Source organism: Hypomesus nipponensis, chromosome 21 (assembly GCF_054491055.1).
Source record: "Hypomesus nipponensis isolate SF chromosome 21, ASM5449105v1, whole genome shotgun sequence".
NCBI lineage: Eukaryota > Metazoa > Chordata > Actinopteri > Osmeriformes > Osmeridae > Hypomesus > Hypomesus nipponensis.
The window spans coordinates 3,275,001-3,295,135 of NC_140381.1; the positions used below are offsets into that span (position 1 = coordinate 3,275,001).

The 20,135-nt window shown below is 50.7% G+C and overlaps 1 protein-coding gene across 1 annotated transcript in view; it reads right to left on the minus strand.

The window, feature by feature from the left end:
* Positions 1–11,573, minus strand: part of cacng2b (calcium channel, voltage-dependent, gamma subunit 2b) — a 27,695-nt gene extending 16,122 nt beyond the window's left edge. Inside the window, exon 1 of the mRNA XM_084684774.1 lies at positions 11,348–11,573. Coding sequence (XP_084540900.1) covers positions 11,348–11,573 — 226 coding nt within the window. The remainder of the gene's footprint in view (positions 1–11,347) is intronic.
* Positions 11,574–20,135: the final 8,562 nt, after the last annotated feature.

Here is a 20,135-nt window from a genome sequence, read left to right on the forward strand (position 1 = left end):
TCCTGTCTCTCTCGCTTTCTCTCTCTTCCTTTCTCTCCCTCTATCTCTGCCTTAGGCAGGATGATTAATTTGTGCCTATTGATTTATCTTCCTGAGCTGAAAGAACGAGAGGTAGAGAAAAAGAGAAGGTTGGGGCGAGTGAGAGGGGGGAGGGCAAAGAGAGAGAGAGAGGAGAGAGACAGAAAGAAAGTGATGGGGCCTGAGAGAGAGAGGGAGGATATCCAGTATTCAGTGTAGTGTCTCTCTGCAGATCTTTAATATAGAAAAAAGCCAAAGGATGCGCCAAGCTTCTCTCTCTCTCTCTCTCTCTCTCTCTCTCTCTCTCTCTCTCTCTCTCTCTCTCTCTCTCTCTCTCTCTCTCTCTCTCTCTCTCTCTCACACACACGCACACATCGACACGCTCAACCACTCTTTTCACTTCCTGTCCTCCCAGCCTGTATTTGTTCTCATGTGTCATCGTTTCAGCTCCTCCATTGTGAGGTTTCCCTTCCCCTTGGTTCTGTGCAGCCTTCCCCTTCCTCCTCTACGCTGGCTCAGCCTACAGAGTGCGTGGGTAGTGTAGTCCATAAATGATAACTGGTTGTCCGGTGGAGGGCTTTCCTAGAACCCTCAGGAACTGCGATTCCCAGAATTCTCGTCGATACTGACAACACAGTGATGAAAGGCCAAAGCTGTAGCACAAGATACAGTGCAGCAGGAGCGTGTGTGTGCGAGTGTGTGTGCTTGTCTGCTGATTGTGTACATGTGTGTGTTACGGGTCTGAGCATGTGTAGGAGAACAGACATATGTACTGTGTGTGTGAGAAAGAGAGAGAGAAATACACATAAACACACACACACACACATGAATGCACACACACACACACACACACACACTGATACGTAAATAAATGTCCCTTCCTCATACACTACACAGTAATATTTCACCTTCATCCTGAGGGGAGCTTGCACATCTGGTGACTCATTGAAAAGTCATTTTAGAGAACGATCCTAATGTGTTTGTGTGTGTTCGTTTTTACTATATCATCAAGATCAGCCGAACATCTGGGTTGTTTCCACACAGAGAGAGAGAGAGACAGAGAGACAGAGAGAGACAGAGAAAAACAGAAAGAGAGAGAGACAGAGAGAGACAGAAAGAGAAAGAGAGAGCGAGACAGATAGAGAGACAGAGAGAGAGAGAAAGAGAGAGAGACAGAGAGAGAGAGACAGAAATAGAGAGAGAGAGAGAGAGAGAGAGAGAAAGAGAGAGAGAGAGAGAGAGAGAGAGAGAGAGAGAGAGAGAAAGAGAGAGAGAGAGAGAGAGAAAGAGAGAGAGACAGAAATAGAGAGAGAGAGAGAGAGAGAGAGAGAGAGAGAGAGAGAGAGAGAGAGAGAGAGAGAGAGAGAGAGAGAGAGAGAGAAAGAGAGAGAGACAGAGAGAGAGACAGAGAGAGAGACAAAAATAGAGAGACAGAGAGAGAGAGAGAGAGAGAGAGAGAGAGAGAGAGAGACAGACAGACAGAGAGAGACAGAAATAGAGAGAGAGAGAGAGAGAGAGAGAGAGAGAGAGAGAAAGAGAGAGAGACAGAGAAAGAGAGAGAGAGAAAGAGAGACAGAGAAAGAGACAGAGAGAGAGACAGAAATAGAGAGAGAAAGACAGATAGAGAGAACACTGGCAGATAAAGAAAGATACAGAAATATATAGAGGGAGAGAAAGAGAAAGATTGAACTTTCTTTACTTTAGTCTCAATTTAGTTCATGGGACAAGTTGTTCATGATGTAAAAAAAATAAAAAAGTAGCCTTCAATTATTTTATCTATCGACCTCAGTGGTCGATCCTGAACTGCTCCTGTATGTGTGTGTGTGTGTGTTTGTGTCAGTGTCAGAGCCACAGCATTCTGAACGATTATATTAACCTCACTCTGGGAGCTAGGTTGACCTTTAAACCTGACCTGACCTCTGATGCAACACACACACACAAACTGTCAGCGACACACAAAACATACCCTGATTTGGATTTTTTCGTGTATAGATAGAAAACACACTCCCGCCCTTCCCCCCATACACACACACACCCATACAGTGCCACACACAGAGACACACATGCACACAAAAACAAACAACACACACACACAAAACACACAAACACACACACACTTACAGTAATCCACAGTGACAGTCCAGTACAGAGTGTTCAGGAAGACGTTACAGTGGCATTCTGCTTCCATAGGAACCTCCTGTGAGGAGGTGCCCCACTGGGGAAACCCTGCTGCTTTATAGTGTGTGTGTGTGTTTGTGTGTGTGTGTGTGTGTTTGTGTGTGTGTGTGTGTTTATGTGTGTGTGTGTGTTTATGTGTGTGTGTGTGTTGCATAACACATTAGTTACATAATGCTGAGAGCCACTGTTACCCACGCATGTGGGTATATGTGTGTGGTGTGTGTGCGGGGCGTGTGTGTGTGTGGTGTGTGTGCGTGGTGTGTATGCGCCTCCTACAGCAGCATAGCTGAACGCTGGTGTGTATCGGCGGTTGTGTCGGAGTCATGCTCCGTTCATGGATACCAGGAGCCGGTCGTTATGGAGGGTGTGTAGCTGCACCTAACCAGAAACACACTTCTAACACATGCTGAGGGTGCAGACACACACACACACACGGAACATTTAAGCTTCAGTTCTCACAGATTGTGTGTTTTCCATGCCCACTCGCTTAAACTTTACTGATGTTAGGAACCTGCCCCAACACACACACACACACACAGACAGACACACACACACTGTACACACACACACACAGCCTGCCCTGGCCAACCTGCTGCTAGGGTCCAGATGCCAGCAGAATGAGGCTCTGTCGCCACCTTCCCCGCCGCGCGCTAAACGGCCGACAGAGGTGGCAACATCTCTCCTCCTCAGCCCCCCCTGCTCCCTGTCCTGGACTGTGCTAACATACGACGCTGGACTGTACGCCAAGCTGTTATGCTATACAAGACTTCATGTTACTACACAGTACTGTAGAGTATCGTACTAGACTGTACTGCACTTTACTGCTCTGTCCTATCCAGCCACAAACACCTATGCACTCTGGTGATCTATCCATACACACACACACACACACACACCTCTACAGGCAGCTTGGCTAATTAGGAAAGAAAACAAACTTCAGCCGTTGTTTGCAGATGATCATCTCCACAGAACGTGAGCACAATGCAAACAAAGTGTTTGATTTATGGACTACTTAGTCGTGGATTAGGTTAGTTGACGTCGAACTCTGTTTAACTGTGTTGGTAATGACGTCTTTTATTGTGTGTACCATATTAGCATTCAAAATCCATCTACCTTTGAGGTTTAGTCTGACTGCAGTATATGATATTTGCCGTCTCCTTAAACCAATATAACGATTTTGTTTGATTTTGCCGCTTGTTTAGTCTAAATAGTGGCATTTACAATGTGAACAGATCAAACTGTCTGACTGAACACCCACTGCTAAACATGTCATTACAATGTACGGCATGTTTTGTCGGTTGCTTTATTTACCGTGACTGTGTCAGTCTGTCCACGTGTGTGATCGATGTCCTGTCTGTCACAGGATGTGTGTGTGTGTGTGTGATTATGGGACCGCGACTCAGGCAACGTGTGTCTTCGACAAAGCAACCCGTCGCCGCGGTTACGCAGCATCCCATTGCCACGGTTACACAGCAGGCGTAGGTGAAGGGAGCGATGATGCGGGGAGGAGGAGGAGGAGGAGGAGGAGGAGGAGGAGGAGGAGGAGGAGGAGGAGGAGGAGGAGGAGGAGGAGGAGGAGAGGAGGACAGGAAACGCTTACAGATATCCGCTCCTCCTCCTCTCCTCTTCTCCTCCTCTTCTCTCCGCTCCTCCTCCTCCTCACCCTCTCTCCTCTCTCCCCCCCCCCATCCTCCTCCTCCTCCTTCTCTTCTTCTCCCCTCCACATCTCTCCTCTATGAGGACTGAAGGAGAATTCTAAATAGAAATCTATCAGCTTGGCTAATGCAACAATATGCCAAACCACACAAAGACACACGCACCCACACACGTGCACACACACAAACACACACAGACGCACACACAAGTCCTTTTGTAGGTTATTGAGAGTGGTCTGGACTTGTTCCTTTCCAAAAACATTACAAATGACTGTTGGGATTGGAATGAAGCAAAGTGCTCTAACAAAGAATATTTTGTAAAATAACACAATGTTACACATTGTAATGTCTGTTTGTGTGTGTGTGTGTGTGTGGTTTTTAGTAAGTGAGTGTTGAAGGCATGTTGTTATGGTGTGGTTGAGTGTGTCTGTGTCATGTGCATGTGTCTGTACATGTGTGTGTGTGTGTGTGTGTGTGTGTGTACAGTTGAGGAGCATAATAATGCTTGGTGAAGCCAGTTTAAGTCTGGGTCATTAGCTTGACAGGCAACAGACTGCTGGATTATCCTAATCTGATCTAGCGCACACTGAAGCCCCCTGCCACACACACACACACACACACACACACACACTGTAGCTACATCCCTTCAACACACACACAAATACACAGCGACAAACACACACACACAAAGTGATACCTGCTACATCGTCTTTTGACACGCAAACACACGCTGATATGTGTTCCTACAGGTGCACCCTGAACACATCCTCTACTGTAGCTACATCCCTCCAACACACACACACACAGACACACACACACACACACTGTAGCTACATCCCTCCAACACACACGCACACACACAGAGTGCTGCTACAGTGATATCCCACACATATGGCCACCAGGGTGTGTGTGTTTAGGGGAGTGGGGTGTTGCTCTTCTCTACCCCCCCTACTCTCTCTCTCTCTCTCTCTCTCTCTCTCTCTCTCTCTCTCTCTCTCTCTCTCTCTCTCTCTCTCTCTCTCTCTCTCTCTCTCTCTCTCTCTCTCTCTCTCTCTCTCTCTCTCTCTCTCTCTCTCTCTCTCTCTCTCTCTCTCTCTGTCTCTCTCTCTCTCTGTTCTCTCTCTCTCTCTGTCTCTCTCTCTCTGTCTCTCTCTCTCTACCACCTTCACTCTCCATCTTTCCCCATCTCCACCTCTCTCTCTCTCTCTCTCTCTCTCTCTCTCTCTCTTTCTCTCTCTCTCTTTCTCTCTCTCTCTCTCTCTCTCTCTCTCTCTCTCTCTCTCTCTCTCTCTCTCTCTCTCTCTCTCTCTCTGTCTCTCTCTCTCTCTGTCTCTCTCTCTCTCTACTACACCTTCACTCTCCATCTTTCCCCATCTCCACCTCTCTCTCTCTCTCTCTCTCTCTCTCTCTCTCTCTCTCTCTCTCCTCTAACCCTCCCTCTCTCTCTCTCTCTCTCTCTCTCTCTCCCTGTCTCTCTACCCCCCCTACTCTCTCTCTCTCTCTCTCTCTTTGTGTTGAGAATGTTTTATTCACTCCCATGTCTCCATCTCGCTGGGCACTTAGAAGTTGGGCTGCTGTGAAAGGGGGATGAGGAGGATGAAGAGAGGAGGGATGAGGAGGATGAAGAGAGGAGGGATGAGGGGGATGAAGAGAGGAGGGGAAGAGGGAAGGGGATGAAGAGAGGAGGGGAAGAGGGAAGGGGATGAAGAGAGGAGGGGAAGAGGGAAGGGGATGAACAGAGGGGGGAAGAGGGAAGGGGATGAAGAGAGGGGGGAAGAGGGAAGGGGATGAAGAGAGGACGGGAAGAGGGAAGGGGATGAAGAGAGGGGGGAAGAGGGAAGGGGATGAAGAGAGGAGGGGAAGAGGGAAGGGGATGAACAGAGGGGGGAAGAGGGAAGGGGATGAAGAGAGGGGGGAAGACGGAAGGGGATGAAGAGAGGAGGGGAAGAGGAAATGGGGGCATGAGGAGAGGGGGGGAGAGGAGAGGGGGAAACGAGTGTTGATGTGTGTCTGGAGTCGTCGCTCTCCTCTCCCTGGCTCTGTTCAGCTTTCTGTGGGGCCGCGATAGCCATGAGAGTGACACACACACAGACAGACACACACAGACAGACACACAGACACACAGACAGACAGACAGACACACACACATCTCTGACAGACATCTGTACCCCTCCACCCCCCTCCCCTCCCCTCTCTCCCACTGGAGGAGTGATTGAGATTAATGGCAGCATTTAAAACCCCACTGAGCTCCACCTGTCTGAAACAGCCCCCAGGACAGCTCCAGCCACAAGCCCAGAAAGGAGAGGCCGTCCTGGGGTATGATTCATCACTGAAGCCCCTGACAGCCTGGAGCCACAGGGTGAGACTCCACAGCTGGACCACCCGTACAGGGCTATCACTCTGGACTGACAGGCTGGCAAGCCGGATCAAACCGGATCAAACCAGGTGGCCACTGGACGGAGAGAGGGGGAGAGTTCAGCGAGGTCCAGATGGGGATGGGTGTGTGGGTTTCTGGGTGGCTTGGTGGCTGGGTGGCTGGGTGGCTGGGTGGCTGGGTGGCTGGGTGGCTGGGTGGCTTGGTGGCTGGGCGGGTGGGTGGGTGGCTTGGTGGCTGGGTGGGTGGGTGGCTTGGTGGCTGGGTGGCTTGGTGGGTGGGTGGCTTGGTGGCTGGGTGGGTGGGTGGTTGGGTGGCTGGGTGGTTGGCTGGGTGGCTTGGTGGCTGGGTGGCTGGGTGGCTGGGTGGCTGGGTGGGTGGCTTGGTGGCTGGGTGGCTTGGTGGCTGGGTGGGTGGGTGGGTGGGTGGGTGGCTGGGTGGCTGGGTGGCTGGGTGGCTGGGTGGCTGGGTGGGTGGCTTGGTGGCTGGGTGGCTGGGTGGGTGGGTGGGTGGCTGGGTGGCTGGGTGGCTGGGTGGCTGGGTGGGTGGGTGGCTTGGTGGCTGGGTGGCTGGCTTGGTGGCTGGGTGGCTGGGTGGCTGGGTGGGTGGCTGGGTGGCTGGGTGGGTGGCTGGGTGGCTTGGTGGCTGGGTGGCTGGGTGGCTGGGTGGCAAGGTGGCTGGGTGGCTTGGTGGCTGGGTGGCTGGGTGGGTGGGTGGGTGGCTGGGTGGCTGGGTGGCTGGGTGGCTGGGTGGCTGGGTGGCTTGGTGGCTGGGTGGCTGGGTGGCTGGGTGGCTTGGTGGCTGGGTGGGTGGGTGGTTGGGTGGCTGGGTGGTTGGCTGGGTGGCTTGGTGGCTGGGTGGCTGGGTGGCTGGGTGGGTGGCTTGGTGGCTGGGTGGCTTGGTGGCTGGGTGGCTGGGTGGCTGGGTGGCTGGGTGGGTGGCTGGGTGGCTGGGTGGCTGGGTGGCTGGGTGGCTGGGTGGCTGGGTGGGTGGCTGGGTGGCTTGGTGGCTGGGTGGCTGGGTGGCTGGGTGGCTGGGTGGCTGGGTGGCTGGGTGGCTTGGTGGCTGGGTGGCTGGGTGGCTGGGTGGCTGGGTGGTTGGCTGGGTGGCTTGGTGGCTGGGTGGGTGGCTTGGTGGCTTGGTGGCTGGGTGGCTGGGTGGCTGGGTGGCTGGGTGGTTGGCTGGGTGGCTGGGTGGCTGGGTGGCTGGGTGGCAAGGTGGCTGGGTGGCTTGGTGGCTGGGTGGCTGGGTGGCTGGGTGGCTTGGTGGCTGGGTGGGTGGGTGGTTGGGTGGCTGGGTGGTTGGCTGGGTGGCTTGGTGGCTGGGTGGCTGGGTGGCTGGGTGGGTGGCTTGGTGGCTGGGTGGCTGGGTGGCTGGGTGGGTGGCTGGGTGGCTGGGTGGGTGGCTGGGTGGCTGGGTGGCTGGGTGGCTGGGTGGCTGGGTGGCTGGGTGGGTGGCTGGGTGGCTTGGTGGCTGGGTGGCTGGGTGGCTGGGTGGCTGGGTGGCTGGGTGGCTGGGTGGCTTGGTGGTTGGGTGGCTGGGTGGCTGGGTGGCTGGGTGGTTGGCTGGGTGGCTTGGTGGCTGGGTGGGTGGCTTGGTGGCTTGGTGGCTGGGTGGCTGGGTGGCTGGGTGGCTGGGTGGTTGGCTGGGTGGCTGGGTGGCTGGGTGGCTGGGTGGTTGGGTGGCTGGGTGGTTGGCTGGGTGGCTGGGTGGGTGGCTGGGTGGCTGGGTGGCTGGGTGGCTGGGTGGCTGGGTGGCTGGGTGGCTGGCTGGCTGGGTGGCTGGGTGGCTGGGTGGCTGGGTGGCTGGGTGGTTGGGTGGCTGGCTGGCAGCCACAATCAGTCAAGTCCCTACAGGGTGGAGATGCATTCAGATGGTCTCTCTGATGACGCCTGGCTAGCTGGCTCTGACACCAGTGAACTCATCCTCCTCATCTCCTTTCCTTCTTCATCTCCTTTCCTTCTTCATCTCCTTTCCTCACGTACCCCCCCTATCTTAACTTTCTGCCGTCTCCTGTCCTGATCCTTCTGGAAAGAATGACATGTGGTTGCTGTTTGCCGGAGATTTGCCTGAACACTTTGTCAGAGAAACGTCTGAAGTTCACCTTAAAAGCATATCTTGAGTGGGGGAAAAAAATGAGCTTGCGGCATATTTGTGGTAATTTGTTTTGGTAAAGGAGAGAGATTGAACAGTGTTGACCAATGGAGAGGCTGCAGTCCTCCTGCCCCCCCTATCAACATCAAGAATGTTCCCTAATGCACGAGGCACTGTCGCACACACACACATACACTACACATCCTCATACACACACACACACTACACATCCTCATACACACACACAGACACACTTTTATGATAGAGGGATGTACAGCACATGAAGAGATCAGAGGAATAATAACACAACAGAGACATGAATGTGGACCTGGTTTACTCTGTGTGTGTGTGTGTGTGTGTGTGTGTGTGTGTGTGTGTGTGTGTGTGTGTGTGTGTGTGTGTGTGTGTGTGTGTGTGTGTGTGTGTGTATTTCTGTGAGAGAAAGTGTGGGTGTTGAAGTCAGAGGAAGTGTGTGCACATGAGTGTGTTTAAGTGAGATTGTGTGTGTGTGTGTGCATGTTAAAGATAGCCCCCACTGCCTGAGGTACCGTGACAGGAGTCTAAGGATGACTGCAGTACGACGCACAGGCTTAAAATAGCAGGCCATGCTAATCTAATGCTAAATAGCGTGCATTGCAACCTAACCAGTTGCATGCTAAGCTAACGCTAGATTGGGCATCTGCTAAGCTAAAGGTTACCTAGGTGAAAGCATATAGCCGGATACATACAGGGCTGTAGCACTGGATACATGGATGGTAAGCAGAGTCCTTATCACAAGCATTCAAACGCAGGTCACGACAAGAGAGACAGAGTGAGGGAGGGAGAAAGAGAGGGAGGGAAAGAGAGAGAGAAGGAGAGAGAGAGAGGCTGACGTCGCAGGTTTGATACTGTCACTGAGAGATGTCACACACACGCACACACTTTCTCACACACACACACACACAACATGAGTAGTAGTGTAACTGCACATGAACGCACACGTCAGACCACTAATCTAATCTATCAATCGGTGCAGTGGCATGTGTGACTGGGACAGTCTGCTGATATGGCCTACAGACATCTCTCTTTCTCTCTCTCTCTCTCTCTCTCTCTCTCTCTCTCTCTCTCTCTCTCTCTCTCTCTCTCTCTCTCTCTCCATCCATCTCTCTCTGTCTCTCTCTCTCTCTCTCTCTCTCCATCCATCTCTCTCTCTCTCTCTCTCTCTCTCTCTCTCCATCCATCCATCTCTCTCTCTCTCCATCCATCTCTTTCTCTCTCTCCATCCATCTCACTCTCTCCATCCATCTCTCTCTCTCTCTCTCTCTCTCTCTCTCTCTCTCTCATTCATCTCTCTCTCTCACACACACACACACACACAAACACACACACAAACACCCCCCCCACACACACACACACACACACAGCTCATAAACACCACCACAGGAGACACTTCATATGCTGAGTATGTAAATAAGGGTGACCTGCCGATCCCATTTCACAGTCACCCAGGAAGTCCTCCCAGGAAGTCCTCCCAGGAAGTCCTCCCAGGAAGTCCTCCCAGGAAGTCCTCCCAGGAAGTCCTCCCGCTCATCCCAGCCTAGCGACCCTGCGACCCCGCCACCCCTGCCAGCAGGAAACGCCTGGAATGTCAGATCACAGGCCAGACGAGTATAAACAGAATAGGGGGGAATTTTGCTCTATTGACGTGGAAGACGGCCTTGTGGTGTTGAATACGCCCTCGGGCAACTGGGTCAAAGTTAGACATGATCTGACTCTATGTATGTGTGCAGTTTATATACCGTGTATAGGAGTAGAAGGTATATCTGCCTCTCATTCTCCATCTCTCTCTCTCTCTTGCTCTCTGTCAGTCTCTCCATCCCTCTCTCTTTCTATTAGTCCCTCTCTTTATGTCTTTTTAGCATTCTCTTTATTCTCTCTCTATCTCTCCATCCCTCTCCCTCTCCCTCTCTCCATCGCTCTCTGTGTCTCTCTCCCTAGCTTCTTCTCTCCCTTTCTCTCTCTCAGCCCCCCCAGACAGTGAGTTATGCAATGACATAACAGGCTGTTCCACTCATGCCCACTGACACTTCCTGTTGCATTCATTGAGGATCAATAAAGTTTCAGATATAATCGTACAAATATGCCTTAAGAGTCAGGAAGTACGCAAGCTCACATACATACCATCCTACCTAAGTTAGGACATGATCAGACAGTGAGGTGAAAATATGAACGGCATGAAGTCAGAACCAGTCCACAGAAACGACACCATTAAAAAAAGTCTCATCTCTAATACATGTATGTGTGTGTGTGTGTGTGTGTAAGAGAGAGAGAAACTAACGTGTCTATAGCCAGGCAAGCCTCACCAACAGTGTGTGCATGTACAGTATGTCTGTATGTGTGTGTGTGTGTCTGTGTGTGTGTGTTGTGTGTGTGTGTTTGTTGTGTAACATGTCTTATGGAGCCCCTGCGCCCGACCAGCCAGCTCTCTGCTGAGACGATTAAAAGGCCAGCCTGCACGCCTGCCACACAGACCAGACTCCTGCAGACACAGCACTGAGCAGTCTCCACGGGAACAAGAGGAAGTGATGTCACAGGATATCCTTATTAGGACCAGGAACTAGACCTGAACATAACATGGACTTCCTGGTTTCTGTATCAGTTCTAGTTGTGGTAGACCAGGGGGGGCTGGGTCTAGGCTTAGGGTCAGAATAACTGGTTTAGTTTGGAAAAACTAGGTTTAGGGTCAGAATAACTATGGTTGAGGTTGGAATAACTCAATTTAGGGTTAATCTGGGATCAGGGTTAATATAGGGTTTAGGGTATTCTGGGTTTATGGGTAATCTGGGGTCAGGGTTAATCTAGGTTTTAGGGTAATCTGGGGTTATGGGTAATCTGGGGTTATGGGTAATCTGGGGTAATGGGTAATCTGGGGTTAGGGTTCATCTAGGGTTTGAGGTAATCTGGGGTTATGGGGTAATCTGGGGTTATGGGTAATCTAGGGTTTAGGGTAATCTGGGGTTATGGCTAATCTGGGGTCACATGGTCTTACCTTCCAGGCAGCAGGTCCTCCAGAGTCCTGAGTGCGTCATCACCTCCTCGTTCTTCTTGCTCGTCTCGTTCTCGTTGGTGCTCTTGACCTTGCACACTCCCCGCGAGTACAGCCAGTAGTCCGTTCCCACGGCGATGGTCATGAGGCTGAAGGCGGCGAAGGCGCCGACCGTGGTCAGAAGCATCTGAACTCCGCGGTCAAACACCCCCATGTTGCCGCATTCCATGAAAGGGGGCCCCCCTTTCCTCTTGATGTACAGGAAATAAATATTTGTGAGTTTGCGGGGCCAACCCAGGTCGGAAGGAGGCGGGGCGCTGCGAGCCGGAGGGGGGGCGGGGGAGGCGGGGGAACTCGGGGGGAATCGTATGGTTGGTTTTGGGGCGGGGGCCACAGACCAGGTGTAAAATAAAGGAGGAGGATGGGGGGGGGGGCTGGAGGGGGGGTGGAGAAGTGTGTGTGTGGGAGTGTGTGTTTGTTCCCTCAGTGTTTGACAGGCCAATCAGAGAGATCTGGCACTGGAGGACACCTGCTTAGACTGTCTAGGTTTTCCCTGTTTCAACAGCCCGCTAAAGAGACCTTCTGCTGGACTGCTAATAATTTCCAGTTCACCTAAAGTAAAAATGATCGTAGTATTTATGTATTTTTTATGATGTTACTACTTGGTAGAATGAAATGCGGCATGTTGGTCAGTCAGCAACCGGATAGAACGGCCTAAAACTCAGCGGCAAGAACAGGGCCTAGATTTGCTCCCTCAGCGCGCTCATGCCCACTGATCCCACACGTGTCACGCAGCTGACAGGCTCTATGTCGATGTGTCTGATGATTGGCATGTGTAGCGATTGCTTCAGCTTTGCGCACACTCTCACTCTCACACGCGCTCACACACACACACGCACTCACACAGGCGACCTCTCACACTCACGCACACGCTTTGAATTCAGATTGATGGGGAAAGGGGAGGGGAGGGGAGGGGGGGGTTCGGGGTTCTATGATAGACTCACGCGGCCCGGTTTCCTAAACACCCTCCAACCAGTAATTCAAACGCTACCTAACTAGGGCGCTAATTATACTGCTATTCTGCTACGTTGTTCTTCGAACCCAACAGGCCGGTTCTAACGAATCGCGGTGTCTTTTTTCCTGCATTCTGTCTGTCTGAATATCTTGCATGTACGGTAACGAGGATAACGGGGCAAAACACTATAGGTTGTGGATGTGATGGAGAGGAATTATTAAAGAAATGTAACCGTGTTGTAAAATTAACAGATTTTAAATGGGTCCCCTGAAATTACCAATTACTTAGCAACGAAATATTTAGGGGCAAACGTGTTTGCCTCAAAGCCAGGATTAAAACCAACCCAGACGAAGAACCCCAAATAAATATCCTAACCAAGCAAAAGGAAATAAAGTCGTGTAAATAAAGCAACCAGCTAGTTTGCCTTTTTCCTAAAATTCTGGTCCCCAGTTTCCATATGTAGCCCCTAGATCGTTGAAGGTTTCCACCGAGAATGAAAATCTGTTAGAAAGAACGGTACCGACGCAGATCCAGAGAGAGAGAGGCGCATCCAGACAGACAAGCCGACCATCACTCGTCATAGAGCCGGGGAGAGAGAGGAGATGTGGAGGGTGCGCTGGGCAAGCTCTTCCGCGCAAGACGATCTGCTGTTGCTCCCGTATCCAAACGATCCACCGCGGTTCTTTCGCAGCCAGACCCGGAACCAACGCCGAACCTTTCACACAGCCCTTCTGCCATACAAAAACAGCAAAATACCGTCAGACCGGATCAAACGACGACTCCGCGCGGAGGGAAAGATGTGACAAAAAAAAAACAAATAGCATCACATCAATCCTTTATTTCCCCCCAGATTCTTCCTCCCTGGTTCTTTTTCCTCGCAGGCTGAGATAGAAGTGGAGGGTAGAGGGGGAGGAGGGGGTGGCGGGTGACGGCTAGAAGCAGAGGATGAAAAAACCGACACAACCGGAGAGGGAGAAGATCGAGGTCCAGTGTCCGCGCTCAGCGCCACACTCCAAAACTAGACACTGCGGGTCGTTCATAGTCAGCGGGCAGAGACCAGGACTGGATCCCATATAGTGTACAGGTCCTGGGGGTTAGAGATGATCATTGTTCTGTTCATTCTGTGTTTATTCTGGAGACAGGCGATGCGTCTTCCACTTCGGTGTCGCCCCCAAATCCCCCCACTTCTGCCTCTTGTTTTCCCCACACGGTTTAGGCGCCGCGTCTCCGGTTAGAAGCTTCCGCCGTGCTGCTGGGAAGATGCGAGATTTTAATTCGAGAATGCGGGGGAGAGGGGAGGGGTTCAGCTCAGCGGCTTGGTTTGTCGAGTGAGAAGACAGGGGTGAGAGGGGTTACAGTGATCAACATTCAGGCTAAATTTGGTCGTGAAGCAGTGCTCTGTGCGTGCGTGAGTGCGTGTGTTGGGAATTGACAGGCCTTTCTGTCCCCGCTATATAGCGTTGATTTACCAGGCCTTCTTGCGTCTAATTTCAGAACCTTTGTTTGCTGTTTGGTCCTACAGTGAACGTCCTGGGCTACTTGTCTTCGGATTGTTGTTGTTTTCTTCACCCGTGTAGAGACACGTTTGAGAGCAGAGCCGAGGCTCTGAATCCCTGTGTAACCGTTAGAAAGTCTGACTCACTTCAGTTAGCTTTGCCGCGCTGCCGCGGTGCTGAAACGGACAGCTCCTCGTGCTTGCCGTGTCCTCTCATTTCCAATGCTCTTGTCTCCCCCTTGCGATAAAGATATTCTACTCGCCCTGTGGTCACTCAGTAAAAACTCACATATAATAGATTCACAGCAAGCCAATATGAAGCTATAGTTATGACCATTATGATGAATTAGTTGGGTTGTTTGCAGTCGGACTGGGTGCCTGTCTGTACTTCAACTTGTCTTCAACTTGTTGATACAAATCTAGACAGGAAGAACAAGTGACAAAAACAAACTTTGTTAAGGAAAGAGAGAGAGAGACATAAGAGACAGAGAGACATAAGTGACTGAGAGAGAGAGAGAGAGAGAGAGAGAGCGCTTAAAGAAATACAGATCCCCTGTCTTCTGCATACCACACTTTAACATTCTTTCACTGGGGAATAGGGGGAGAGGAGGGAGGGGGGGGAGGGGGGAGGGAGGGGGGAGGAGGGAGGGGGGAGGAGGGAGGGAGGGAGAGAGAGGAAAAGGAGTGACTGGTACATCCCATATGAGTGTCCTCCTAGAACTACGTTTAGGAATCTTTTAGTAAGTCACTCAGTAAGTCGCCATTTTGGCTCTTCTTAGATGTTGCGTAACAGTAGAATGTTATTGTTCGTGGAACATCAGGACACAAAAGCACCAAAATGGAGGACGGTTTATATGATTCTTCTACAGTGGCTTGGCAATGCTTGCTTGGCAGGGGCACAGCCAGGGGCAGGGGGGGCTGGGGGAAGGTTGGAGGGGGCACATGCGGGCACAGCTTGTAGTGTTTGACCATGTCCATCCAGCACAGGGAGAGCACACAGATCACTAACAGATTTAAACAGATTACAAAGGCTTTACAACACACTGAACAAACTCACTGCTGGCGGCCTGGCTGGCCATGCGTGTGTGTGTCTCGTTAGATAGAGGCATTGACACACACGCACACGTTCCTACGGCTCGTACACGAGGCCTATCTGTACCTGTCTAATTTGTTAAAATGCATCCCCTCTCTTGCTCTCTCCCTCCCTCTCCATCTCTCTCTCCACCTCTCTCTCTTTCTCTACACATCCCTCTCTCTCTCTCTTCACCTCTCTCTCCACCTCCCTCCCTCCCCCCCTCTATGCCCGAGGGGGAGTCCAGCTGGGCCGTAGGGAGGGAGGAGAGGGAGGGAGGGAGGGAGGGAGGGAGGGAGGGAGGGAGGGAGGGAGGGAGAGAGAGAGGGAGGGAGGGAGGGAGGGAGGGAGGGAGGGAGGGAGGGAGGGAGGGAGGGAGGGAGGGAGGGAGGGAGGGAGGGAGGGAGGGAGGGAGGGAGGGAGGGAGGGAGGGAGGGAGGGCAGTAGAGCGTGACAGTGGAGCAGCTACCTGCTGCAGACTGTCCCACTTCCCCCCTGCCTACCCCTCACCCACCCCTCCTCCTCCACCCCTCCTCCGCCCCTCCTCCCTCCTTCCTCCCCCCCTCCTACATGGATGGACTGATGGAGATAGACAGATAGAGAAACACCTGGATAGGCACTCCCAGTGCACCCCTGCTGGTGAAGGCGGACTCCATCTTCCCTTTACTGTCCCTCTCCTCCATCTCTCCATTCCTAGTGAACGAAGGATTCCCACCGCGGCCTCCTCTCCTCCGCCCTGCCTCTAATTCTTCTCCTCCCCCTTTTTCACACTTCGGTGGACACGGTTGATGAGGCCAAAAGAAAAGACAGACAAAACCCACTCCATCTTTCGCTCCTCTCTTCCCTCCTCTCTCTCCTCCTCTCCTCCTCTCTCTCCTCCCTTCTCCTCTCCTCTCCTCCCTCCTCTTCCTCTCCCTCCTAGTGCGTCCAAGGACATTGTCCCAGACAAAGCCTCCCTCATCTTCCTCGCTCATGAGCGAGAACATCTGTGTGTGTTGTCCGAGTGCACCTTTAAGTGTGCGCTTATGAGTGGTTGACTGTGTGTGTGTGTATATGTGTATATGTATGTGTGTGTCTGTGTGTATATGTATGTGTGTGTCTGTGTTTGTGTAGTTGTGTGTGTGTATGTGTGCACGTGTGTGTATATGTATGTGCGTATGTGCGTGTCTGTGTGTGTGTATATGTATGTGTGTGTCTGTGTGTGGGTGTGTCTGTGTGTGTGTCTGTGTGTGTGTCTTTGTATATGTATGTGTGTGTCTGTGTGTGTGTATATGTATGTGTGTGTCTGTGTGTGTCTGTGTCTGTGTGTGTCTGTGTGTGTGTGTGTGTATATGTATGTGCGTATGTGCGTGTCTGTGTGTGTGTATATGTATGTGTGTGTCTGTGTGTGTGTCTGTGTGTGTGTCTGTGTGTGTGTCTGTGTGTGTGTCTGTGTGTGGTCCGTCCAGCTGTGGTGGAGAAGAGGCCAGTGAGACACGTACACATGTGCTGACTGCTCAGTTTCCATGGGAACGCGCCCCTCCCCTTCCCTCTCTATCCTCTTCACCCTCCCTCCCTCCCTCCCTCCCTCCCTCCCTCCCTCCCTCCCTCCCTCCCTCCCTCCCTCCCTCCCTCCCTCCCTCCCTCCCTCCCTCCCTCCCTCCCTCCCTCCCTCCCTCCCTCCCTCCCTCCCTCCCTCCATCCTTCCTCATAGCACTATCAGAAGGCTGACAAGAGCGCCATACGTCTTGCTGTGTGTTCCTGGCTCTCACGCCAAGCTTGTCTCAATCCGTCTTGGTTTGAGTGCTGTGTGCGCGTGTGTGTGCGTGCCTATAACATGTTTACACTGTGCGCGTGTGTGTGCGTGCCTATAACATGTTTACAGTGTGCGTGTGTGTGTGCGTGCCTATAACATGTTTACAGTGTGCGTGTGTGTGTGCGTGCCTATAACATGTTTACAATGTGTGTGTGTGTGTGCGCGTGCGTGCGTGCGTGCGTGCAAGTATGTTTTCACTTTTATGTGCTTGCCCGTTGTGATGTGATGTAGCGTTGATGTTGTATGTTTAATGTGTTCATCTGTGTGTATAAGTGTGTGAGTGCTTGTTTGTTAATAGATGTGTATATGGATGGTGTGTGTTGGTTTTTGTGTTTGAGTGTTAATAGGTGTGTGTTTGTGTGCAAGGAGAATGCTTGTCTTATTCTTTAATCAAACAGTAAGTGAGGAAGAAGGGGGGGAGGGAGAGAGAGGGGGAGGGAGGAAGGAGGGAGGAGGGAGGGGGGGGTGGTGTTATCAAACAGAGTGGCTCACACAAACCATAAATCAATATCTGTCACCAGGGAACCAGCACAGTTTGTGACTGTGTGTGTCTCTGTGTGTGTTCCTGTGTGTGTGTTAGCTAAACATGTGTGAGCAGATGCAAGCAAGACCACTTGGAATAAAGAAAAACGGTGGTGTGTTTCAATCTAATAATTACAAAACAAGGCTGGGTAACAATAACAACTATTCTGAATGTGTGTAAAGGCTGTAGAAAAGCTAGTGTTTAAGGTCACTTTTACACTGATGTAAAGTGGCTGTGTACAATTACTTTGACACATGTTAATCAGCCTGTTTGTGTGCCTACAGTCCTGACATGATGTCCCAACCTGGTCCACAAACAGCTCGACAAATACAAAGGAGATATATCAACTAAATGCCAGTAGTTTTTATTGGAATTCTGAACTACAAAATAGAGCATATTCTAATTTTTTTTTTACCAAATTGATTAAAAAAATGGTAGAAGAGGGAAGTAGCTACGGTTGTTGCCGTGGTGACAGGTTCTCTCTCTGTCGCTGCAGCCAGTTGAGTGAGCAGGTGGCGCCCTCTACTGGTGAATTTCCTTAATGGAGCTGAAGCAGAAAGCCATGCAGAGCGCTGCAGAGAGGCTGTGGAAGAAAGCTCCGATGGACTTGTTCTTCTCCTCTCCTCTGGCAATGGAGGACTCAACAAGGTCTGGACCTGGAACAACAAACACCATCACAAAACAGGATATGACATCACACTGGAACTTTGGAACTGTGACTTCTCACTTAAAGATAAGTGTGTGTGTGTGTGTGTGTGCAAGTCTGTGTGTGTGAAATGGTGGGAGAGCCAACTAAAGTGGGGAAGCCTAAATGAGTAAATATACAGTCAGGATCTTACGTTCAGAGCTGAGGGGAGACACTTTGTTTGTGTTGAATATGTATGTCTTTTTTCCCTTGCCCATCCTTGAGGGAAGACTTCTCTTTCTTCTGGGCTTGGAAATGAGAGCAAAAGACCCACAGATTCATTGAGATTGTCACATGTCGTCCCTTCTCATCGCTGACTCAGCTCAGCGATGAGATGTGTTCTACCTAGCGCCAGTGTTGTTTTCAGCATAGCCATATGAACCATCTCCGGAGGACGGGGGTCGGCCTTTCCAAGCGGCCCCAAATCATCTCCCTCTGGGCTGGGGGCCTGAGCCATTGAGCCCCTGGAGGTGGAGGAGGATTGGGTCTCACTAGTCTTCTACAAGCCAGCAGACTCCGTCTCAAGTCTGTCATCTAAGCTTATGTTTGTGATGTAGATGCTGGAACCTTCCACCGGCCTTTTTCTAAGCCAGCAGAGTTCTCGACACTCTCCTTCTCCTCACAGCCTGTTTCCAGATCATGACTCTCACCCGACACAGCAGTCGGGCGCCAAACCTCAGCATGACGGTAGATCACAGTGGCCACGATCCCGGCCACGCTACACAACACCTGCCCTTCCCCGGAGGGTGGAGTGTACCTGGGCACTGTTGCTATCCGAGGAAAGTGTTTTAGACAGAAAGGTGATATTTATATTTGATCAATATAACAAGTGTTCTTGCAATCAGTATGAGTTTTATGTTGCAAATGCGCTACCTAAAGGCTGTTATAAATGAATCTGTGGGAAGACATCCAGGGCCCAATAGAGACAAAAATAAACAACCTTTCTCTGTCCTGGTTAGATTATCATCTGCATTACTGTGTATATAGTGTGTACAACAGCACTTAGGAATGCTTGCTTGATTGGACATGATGTTAGTTTCCTCCAGGATCACAATGACTCTTATTGAGAGACTTGTTGCTCTTGTGGGTTAGTTATAACGAAGTTAACTCTTGAACTCTTGTACTCGCTGTGAAATATTTTGCTGTTGATTGTTCTTCTACAGGTACAGTCTTGCACTTTTTGGGGTTCATGTTGTTTTAATTTGTAACTTGTATAACTGCATGCTTTTATGGGTTCTTCCCTTTGGCACTTGTTTAGATTTTCACAATGTATGCTTCATGTTTTGACTGCTTGCAGTGTTTGGGACTACCTCATTGTTATGATAAGTGACCTATGCTCTTTTGTAAAGCTCTCTCTTGGAAGTCGCTTTGGATAAAAGCGTCTGCTAAATGCATAAATGTAAATGTAAAGATATAAATCTTCACTCAACCACACCACCAATAAACAGAACTGGTGTTTCGATCTATAGCATCGATAGTATCTATACCAACGTTGGTATCAGTATTGATTGATACTCACATGATGAGATCGATACTTAAGTTTCAATTTCTTTTCGCTATATTCAGTACACAACTCCCTCATAGTGGTTGTGCAAACGCCTCCTCTCACTTGGCTCAAGCTGACTTGGCTCCTCCCTCACCTCCCCTCTCCCCTGCTATGCTGAGAGTTGTTGCCGGTGTCGCACGGTGCAACACCAAAAAAAAAATTCTGACGGCCGTCAGAAACGGTGTCCTCTATGGTAATGATTTTATGACGACTCTAAATCTGAAAAAAAACGGCTCCAGATTAGTGTGAAGAAATGAAATAACATCCCCAAACCTTCTTTCAACGTTTTAATACCTTTGGGAAGCAGTTATGGTGGGAAAATGTGTTATTAAATCTTTTTTTTATGTTTATTTTTGTGGGTCACACATTCTGACGGCCGTCAGAAATGGTGTCCTCTATGGTAATGGGTTTATGACGACTCTAAATCTGAAAAAAAACGGCTCCAGATTAGTGTGAAGAAATGAAATAACTACCCCAAACCATCTTTCGAAGTTTTAATACCTTTTGGAAGAAGCTACGGTGGGAACACACATTCTTAAATCTTTATTTTAATGTATTTTTTGTGTGGGTCACACATTCTGACGGCCGTCAGAAATGGTGTCCTCTGTGGTAATGGCTCTATGATGACTCTAAATCAGAAAAAATGGCTCCAGATTGGTG